At 41.7% G+C, this 9814-nt stretch overlaps 1 protein-coding gene across 2 annotated transcripts in view; it reads right to left on the reverse strand.

Annotated features, from left to right (window-relative positions):
* The window catches only part of cnksr2a (connector enhancer of kinase suppressor of Ras 2a), a 76868-nt gene that overhangs the window by 26118 nt on the left and 40936 nt on the right, over positions 1-9814 (reverse strand). For both annotated transcript variants that reach the window (XM_017453629.3, XM_017453631.3), the window contains exons 9-12: positions 6828-6974; positions 4771-4901; positions 3957-4159; positions 2729-2818 (exon numbers count right to left, since the gene is read on the reverse strand). In XM_017453629.3, coding sequence (XP_017309118.1) covers positions 2729-2818; positions 3957-4159; positions 4771-4901; positions 6828-6974 — 571 coding nt within the window. The remainder of the gene's footprint in view (positions 1-2728; positions 2819-3956; positions 4160-4770; positions 4902-6827; positions 6975-9814) is intronic.

The following is a 9814-nucleotide window of genomic DNA, read 5'->3' on the forward strand; positions in this document are numbered from 1 at the left end:
CATTACATAAACATCAAGATCTACATCGATATGTCCGCTGATCTGAGGAACTAATGAATCATTGTTTTTCCTCAAAATCTCCACCTCCTTGTTTTTAATTTCAATTCCAAAGTCATTATCATTAGTCTGCTTTACTTCCGTCTCCCAGTTCCTCTGTTGCACAGCAGCAGCCGATCGGCCCTAAAAACCACCCCAACACCGAGATCTGCTGCCAAGGTCTCCATGGAAACAGCATGCATGATGCAGGATGCATGCAAAGTCGAAAAGCTTCGTGGTCCCTGGAGACTGTCCAGTGATAATTAATTACTCTCTGATTAATGCACTATGAGTTTGTTTGGGTCGGTGTAGAGAGAAAGAGAGAGAGAGAGAGAGCCCGAGAGAGACTGGATGACTCTGATTTAGATCTTGAGCTACGTTCGAATTGGATTGTTGAAGCTGAAGTGCACAGGCAGAGGGTTTTTTTTTCTTTTTTTCCCTTCTCGTGCTTGAAAAAGACGGAGAGAAAAAGCGAGAGCTCTGAGAAAGCAGCGTACTCGATCTTACACCAGCGGCCTCGAAGCGTCTTCGGCCTTTTCACCCTTCCTCACCTTCTCTCTATTTCTTCTTTCTCTATTTATCGTTCTGCCTCCTAGCTGTCATTTTACAAACTCACTGCCTGCTCGAGCTGCCTGGAATTTTCCGGAAAGAAAGAAAGAAAAGGATTATGGGGGCGGAAAGGAAAGCGCCATCACAGCACTAATCTCCTTACAAAGCAGCGACAGAGCAGTTTAACACGATCAAACAGCAGCTGGAAAACACAGTCCTGTGATCCGAACCACACACACACACACACACACATATATATATATATATACACACACAAAACCACAACCACAACCACGGCGAAGCTCCACCACACCCACATGTCTCAATTTAGTAAATAACCTACAAAAGAAAACAGTGAGCGTGAGAAAGAGGGAAGAAGAAAACGACAGGAATGTGCAATTAAACCGAACAAATAGATAAATGAAAATCCTGATCTGTTCATACTGAGAGTCATTTTTCACTCTAATCTTTCTCCACTGTATCTGTAGTGTGTGTGTGTGTGTGTGTGTGTGTGTGTTAGAGATTACCACAAACTTAGATTTTTATATCAGTCTGTTACACTGCAGCACTGACGAGTTCTGCATTCTGATTGGTCAGCTCTTACCAGGTTTCAATTAATGCGCTCGTTCTAATACGTTATCGTTTCTATGGTAACATCTCATTCACAGGGACTCGTATGAACGATGATACACACAAACGCATTAAAAATGGATTAGAAATGTTTTGTAAGAAGTTTATTTAACACTTATGGAAGGAGTCTCCAGTGTCAGCACTCTGTAACAGTCAGAGGTACACATCTTCAGGACAGAGTAGTTTACATTTCACTCCAGCACTGAGAGACAGACAGAGACGGACTGACACAGAGAGAGAGACAGAGAGAGAGAGAGACAGACAGAGAGAGAGGGACAGACACAGAGAGAGAGACAGACAGAGAGAGAGACAGGCAGAGAGAGAGAGAGAGACAGAGAGAGAGACAGAGAGAGGGACAGACACGGAGAGAGAGACAGACGCAGAGAGAGAGAGAGACAGAGAGAGAGAGAGACAGACAGAGAGAGAGGGACAGACACAGAGGGAGAGACAGACAGAGAGAGAGAGAGAGAGAGAGAGAGACAGACAGACAGACAGACACAGAGAGAGAGAGACAGACAGAGAGAGAGACAGTGAGAGAGAGAAAGATAGAGAGACAGAGAGAGGGACAGACACAGAGAGAGAGACAGGCAGACAGAGAGAGAGAGAGAGAGAGAGAAACAGAGAGAGGGGGACAGACACAGAGAGAGAGACAGGCAGAGAGAGAGAGAGAGGGACAGACACAGAGAGAGAGAGAGGGACAGACACAGAGAGAGACAGACAGAGAGAGAGACAGACGCGGAGAGAGAGAGAGACAGAGAGAGAGAGAGAGAGAGAGAGAGACAGTTTGTGTGGCGTCTGCCTGCGTCCCGCACGTTCCCGAGTCTTTTATTCCTCTTAAACTACATCAATTTACCATGACATACTTTTTATCCGTTTATAGTTACACAAATAAATCAGTTCTCACTTACGTTACAGCAGCCATAAACACTCGCTCCCTCTCTTTATTCTCTCTTGACATTAATAAGACCACGAAAAGCCCAGCGTGTCGTATTTTGTAAGCAAGTTAGCGGTCAGATGTGGAAGAACTTAAAGTTCCAGCTTTACCTCTGAGTGTTACAGAGCGCTGACACTGGAGACTCCTTCCATACACGTTACATCAACACAAAACTTTACCAGATCAACAATTACAAAGGTTTCTTTCTTTACGCGGAGCGTCCGCTGTACGAGTCACTGTGAACGAGCTGTTGCTATAGAAACGATAATAGATTATAATTAGACCGAGAGCATTCATTTAAACCTGCGCTGCCGTCAGAGCCGCTGTTCTAGAACGAGGGCGAAAGTTACGTAGTGGAGGTTTAATCCTGGGGCAGATGGAGGAGGAATGACGGCGGGAAACGATAAATCACTGAGTGCGACAGACTGCTGACCTTCAGCTCTCTCATTCATGCAGAGCAGGAAAAGAGCTGATCTGAATCTTTCTCTCTCTCTCTCTCTCTCTCTCTCTCTCTCTGTGTGTGTGTGTGTGTGTGTGTGTGTGTGTGTGTGTGTGTGTGTGTGTAAAAACTACACTCACCTCTCCTGCCTTCTCTCTTCAGTCTGGCCGGATCTTCATAGTCTGGGACCCATTTATACTCCACAGGCATGGAGATGGGCCTTAAACGACCTGAAACACACACACACACACACACACACACACACACACACACACACACTTCAGTGTTTACAAGGTGACAGCCACAGCTTAAGTGTGTGTGTGACAAAAAAGAGAAAGTGTGAGACTGTGAGAAGCAATTGTGGACTAAAGCTGCGGACACACACACACACACACACACACACACACACACACACACACACACACACACACAATGCTCTCCTGAGTTTAATTAGAGTACAGTAAAAACACTCGAGCGCTGAGCACAGAATGCTCCCTAGCAGAAAAGGTTCTTGCAACTGTTTAAGTATGTCAGAACCTTTAATTATCCACAGAACCCTTAAAGACAGGTTCTAGGTATTAGGAAGGTAATAATGAGCAATAACTCAGAGTGTGTACTGCACAATTACCCAGAAAATACACACTCTTAGATAAAGGGGTTTATCCAGGGTTCATTGGATAACTAAGAGCCTCCAAAGCAGGGTTCTACTTAAATCAGAACCCTTTCTGATAGTAAAAAGTCCTGTTACAGGGTTCTATATAGAACTTTTAAGGGATATCAATTCTAAAGAGTGTAGTTTCTGATATATGAACTGTAAAATCGTCCTTTTATTCACCCTTTGACTTTAAAACTCAATTACAGTTTTGTTTTTTACTCAGTGTGACCACACACACTACACACACACACACACACACACACACACTGAAAACAATAAATCAGCTCGAACACAATTTCCATTGCTGTGTGAAAAAACAGACACTTCTGGTATTTCCGCTAATACGTGAAACTCTCAGGAGCAGGTCGAGGAGAACCTCAGGGGAGAACACACACAGGAGAACCCCCAGGGGGCTTTTATGTCTTCAGAGACAGCGTAAGATTTTTTTATATTTTTGATATTTGTGGGTGTGGCTATATGGCAGTTTTTACAGAGCCATGCATAGGCTTCAACAAGCTATGGTGTGGTTCCAAGAGGAAGTGGAGGCTTCAGGTGAACTGTGTGGGTGGAGCTAAGTAGAATTGTAAAGTGAAGGCTTCAGGGAGATTAGGGGCAGGGCCATGTGGAGAGACATTAGAGATTTAAGAGGGTGGGGATATTTGAAAACTTCAGATGGATGAGGGGTGGGGCTGTGTGTGTGTGCGTGTTTTTACCATAAGTGGGTGTGGCGTCTCTGCGAGAGGGCGGAGCTCCACGGCCTGGCTCATACTCGTAGCAGTAGAGCACAGCTTCATCCTCCATCAGAGGGAAGCGATGACGATATTCCTGATCCAGGAAGGAGTTCGGAGACTCAGAGCCTTTGGCTGTAGGAAGCCCCTGACCTCGATCATCACTTGTGAGATTCCCCTGCTCATCCCTACACACACACACAAACACACATAAACCACATCTTAAAGCTACAAATCTTACTATTTTCATTAAAAGTTTGTTATAATGTCAAAGCACACAGTTAGAACTCAAAGATTTTCACTGAAACATCTCACTATTATAATGTTTTAGGAGGCGGGGCCAAGTGCAGGCTTCAGAGAGCTGAGGGGCGGGGCCAAGTGAAAGTTTGAGAGAACTAAACCAGGAGGAAGAAACCAAGAGGAGATTTAAGAAGGATCAGAGGGGCGGGGCCATATGGAGGCTTTACAGAGCTGAAAGGCAGAGCCATGTTGAGGCTTTAAAGAGCTGAAGGGTGGGTCCATATGCAGGCAAAGAGAAAGTGACCACGCCATTCATCTTCAGGTGATTTGTGTGGGTGGGGCTAAGTAGAATTGTAAAGTGAAGGCATCAGAGAGATGAGGGGCGGGCTCATGTGGACAGACATTAGAGATCTAATGGGCGTATCCATGTGGAGACTTCAGAGAGCCGAAGGGAGGGGCCATGTCGAAGTTTCAGTAAATAACCTACTAAACACTGTGTAGATGCAGGAATTGATAAGTTAAAAAACCTACGAAGCATCTATGATTACTAAAAGATCACCTTGGTGTGTAGGGTTCAGGAGGAGGGGGCGGGATGTACAGGTCATGGAGGGCGGTGTCTCGTTTGGTGGGCGTGCTGATGGTGCTTGTGGGTGTGGCTGAGCTGCTGGTGGGGCTCTTGGGAACGACAGGCTGCAGAAGACAGACAGAAATTATCGATTACAGATCATAAATTCATCTTTTCTGTATTGTTATTGTATTATTTTTTTATCTTCATTTTTCTTTTGGACAATAAAAAATTTAAATTCGGGATCATTTTCAAAGGGTCGCATAAGATTTAGATTTAGAAAAAATTTAGTTTTATCTACTTGGAAAGAAAAAAGCAATCAGGTCGAGAAATCATACGCAAAAATAATCTGCATAAACACAGAAGCAATACCCTGTCCCCTCATTCATCCATCCATCTATACATCTATCCATCTATCTATCTGTCCATCTATTTATCTATCCATCCATTCATCCATCCATATATCCATCTAGGGACCTATCCATCTATCTATCTATCCATCCATCTATCCATCTAGCCATCTATCTATCTATCTATCCATCCATCTGTCTATCTGTCTATCTATCTATCTATCTATCTATCTATCTATCTATCTATCTATCTATCTGTCTATCTGTCTATTTATCTATCTATCTATCTATATATCCATCCATCTGTCTATCTATCTAATCTATCTATCTATCTATCTATCCATCCATCTGTCTATCTATCTATCTGTCTATCTATCTAATCTATCTATCTATCTATCTATCCATCCATCTGTCTATCTATCTATCTGTCTATCTGTCTATCTATCTATCTATCTATCTATCCATCCATCATCCATCTATCTATCTATCTATTTATCTATCTATCTGTCTATCTATCTGTCTATCTATCTCTTTCCCATCTCCTGATCTTATTAGCACAGTAACCTGGACAGCATATTTGATAGATTGAATGAGTAAATAAATAAATTAATATATAAATAGAGAGAGAGAGAGAACGAGAGAGAGAGAGAGATACATATAGTTCCTGTGTAGTGTTGATAATTTATCATTTTGTTTTCTAATACTGAGTCAATAAACACAACAAATAAAATCATATAGTCAAGAAAGTAAAATGGTCCTTTACAAACACACACACACACACACACACACACACACACACACACACACACACACACACACACAGAGAAAGCTGTTAGGGAGCCTTTTAGAGAATGAATTAATGACAGAGAGTTGAATTTATGGATATGGCTCTGGAACGACACGCGGGGAAAATTAAATCCTCCATCAACCACAGAAGGAGATTAACGGCCATCTCCCAGACGTACGTTTTCTACACACGTCCCCAATCACACTTTATTCTGAGTCACTGCAGAGGATTTAACAGCTCCGAGACATCACCACATCCGACTACAACACGAAACACTAAACAATAAACAATAAGCACCGCCCTGATCCCAACACCGCAGACTCGGCATACGGAGCCCCGCTAATGACCACATTCCACACCACAATTCCCAGGTTTCCCAAATCAGGGACTTTAACTTCAACTGGTGTCGAGTTTACGTCACATGGGGGAATTCAGACGGACTGGGAAAACATTCCTGAATCACGTGGTGCAATTTAGCAAATGATTATAAATAGAATTATAAAGTACAATTTCAATTTCTGCAAAGCTTCCTTGGATACACGACTCGTTTAAGTAGTCGAGTGTCCCACTTCCTGGTTTTGTCAGTGAAATCGGGGCTGTCAGGAATTCGGGGCTCTTGGAGGTCAGTGTGAATGGTTTTCCTAATCAGAATGTGGGAATGTTTTTCTATATATGACTAGCTGAGGGACTACTTCTACATGCATATCCTTATGCTAGTTTATCTTGGATAGAAATGAAATGGAAATGCATGAACATTTTTTCCCCCCAAATGACACGAACTGAGCCGAAAAGCATTATGGGAAATGAAGTCAGTGAACCAGAGAGATGCTTGAAACTATCACTAAGTGCCCCTGGCTAGGAAAGGGAGCTAGTCGTAGAAGGGCGCAGGGTTTTAGGGGGTAAAATCTGCCTACCTGAAGGGCCAGGGGCTTCCACCTCATGTTCTTTAGCAGGGCCGGGGCCGAGGTGAGCGTGCTCTGTGGGCGCTTTTTCAGAGTCAGCGTCACCCCTCCAGGATCCCCACGCAAGGAGTTTACCAAGTTTTTCAACTGCCAGCCCACCTACAGCACAGGACAAACACAAATGGGGTCAACAGGGACACACACACACACACACACATATGAAGAGACTAAACCTGCAATTTCAGTGGCTTTCAGCCTGCAGGTGATGTATTAATCTATTTGCATTGACTCCGCCCACTATTTTTCAAAAGGAAGACGATGTTGTCCGTGTGAAAGACAACATTCTCCACAAAGCCTGTTGATAAATCAACTTGGACTTTCTTTTTTTTGGAGAGGTGCCATTACATTTGCACCTGTATTTACATGTACAAATCGAGCAGACAGTATGAGTGTTTATATTCAACACTAGTGAATATAAAGAGACTGTACTGTATGACACAGCGTCATGAAGACCACTTAAAGGTCAGGATACAAAACAAACAAGGTCAGAAACAAACAAACATAAATCTAAATCTAATTACTCTCCTGTTTAGTGATTTTTAAGCATCAAATATTAATAAAACCTTAGAATTCTGCTTCAGAGAGATCAAAATGCTGCTGTTTCTTGATTTTACGCTGCGCTACAGATGACACTTTGACAAACAACGTAACAGAATTCCGACTCCGGCTTTTCCGGGCGGGAATTCCCAATTAGAGGGTTGTTCGAGTAGATTTAGGTCAGAAATGTTCTCCACTCGGTCATGAAAGTATCCATCCATCCATCCATCCATCAATTTTCTGTATCACTTATCCTTACTGGCTCGGGGAGAACCCAGAGCCTATCCCAGAGGCATGAGGCACAAGGCGGGGGACACCCTGGATGGGGTGCCAATACTTATGAAAGTAACAAATATTTAATTTAAATTATAAAAATTAAGCGAAAAAAAAAACGTAATTAATTGCTTAATTGCGTTTGCTCGATTATCCAATTAATTACAAGCTGGCGTAATTACGGAATTATTTACGTTATTGTTATTGTTGATTCATTACATCGTTATTTAAATATGTAATAGCTGAGGTTGCGTAACTAATTAATTATTTATTTAATTGTTTAATAATTAGCAGTTTCTCTTTTCTTTTTTTTTCTTTGTTGTGTTCTTTATTAAAGGTGAACTTGTGACACGGGGTGAGACTGGCTTCTCTTATTCGTTAGCATCATTAGCATCACAGCTAACACACTGCAACACCAGAGAAGCAGATTTCAGGCACTGAACACGTCTCAGCTGAGAGGAAAACGTCTCTTTCTATTTTCACATTAACATGTATGTGGTTGAGACAACAGCCATCACACACACACACACACACACACACACACACACACACACACACACACACACACGCGGAGATGGGCTGGCCTGAGAACACTACAGAGGTGAGTATTCTCCTCAGAGGAGCTCCATCACTCTGTTTATCTTCTTAAATTGTTCTAGTGGATGTTAATGCATTACCGTGCTCATTATCATAAGCTTGTTTTGCTTTTTTTTGTTGTTTTCCCCACTGTGAATCCAAACAAGAGTCCCTTATCTCACATTAGCGACGCTTTTCCCAATTACACAGCTGACAAAGTGCTAATTAATTTAGGATTAATTAGGTTTCAGGCTTGTTTATTGTTCATCGAGAAAGGAATCAGGAATCACATAACACAATAGAACTGCCAGCCCTGGGGTTCCACTGCCAGCCTTGGGGTTCTACATAATAAAATGTGGCCAAAATAGGAGAACACTAGCTTGGGATTACTCTACCCTTTCAAGGTATGTGTGAAAGGTTCTCTACCTTTCACATTTGAATCTGTTCAGTGACTTGAGTCAATTGATTCACTTGATTCTATTAGTTTTTTTTTTATAATTTTTTTTTTTTTTTAATAAAAGTACAGTTTTTATGACAGCCAAATAATTGCAAAACAAAATAAAATGAAATAATAACGTAAGGGGAAAAAAAAATCTTTTCCACACCCAGAACAATACAAACAAGACCACACAACCATATTATTATGTTTATTTTGATAGTATTATTATTATTATTATTATTATTATTATTATTATTATTATTATTATTACACACAGATATTATCTTATATATAACAATCTAGAGTCATTTAGTTCATAAACAAGATTTGATTCAGGCTCTGTGATTCATTTATAAAGCTGTATATGTTCAGTGACTTTTTCCAGCCAATCACAGGCATCTTTGATAAATAAACCCCGCCTCTTTAATCATATTTGCTCATGCTAGAGTCAGTCATGGGAAATGGGTAAGGATCTCAGCCGAAAGAGAATAAAAAAGAATGAGTCAGTCGATATCAGTGACCAGTACTGACTCATTCACCTTTATTCAGTGATTCATTTGTACAGTGTATATGTACGACATATGTTCAGTGAGCAGCCAAACAATCACAGGTCCCTTTAATAAACAGAGCCCGCCCCTTTAAGGCTATTAGCTCATGCTAGCTGTCAGCAATGAGTTTGAACAATGATGTCAGGAGAAGCAGAACGAAAGGGACGACTCAATCCATATCAGTGACCAGTATCTTAGTGAATCGTTCAAAAGTCCTTCAGCGATTCCTTTGTACAGTATAGTGTAGGGCGTATACTGTGTGTTCAGCCAATCACAGGCCACTTTAACAAACAGAGGCCACCCCTTTAATGCTATTTGATCATGACTGAGTTAGTCTTGGGTCCGATCAAGTCCAACCGAACAAAACGAACGACTCGGGAGTGACCTTAATGACTACCTTAATGATTTTTTTTTAAAGATCGAACCATTTGTGAACGAAACCTATCTAAACGCAGCATTTTTGGACCTGGAGGTGAGTGCATGCCGGGTCAGCATCGTTACAGGTCATTCGTGAGACATTTTAAAAATAAAATAAGATAAAGTTATCCTTGAAGTGTCAGTTGAGA

Source organism: Ictalurus punctatus, chromosome 23 (assembly GCF_001660625.3).
Source record: "Ictalurus punctatus breed USDA103 chromosome 23, Coco_2.0, whole genome shotgun sequence".
Lineage (NCBI taxonomy): Eukaryota > Metazoa > Chordata > Actinopteri > Siluriformes > Ictaluridae > Ictalurus > Ictalurus punctatus.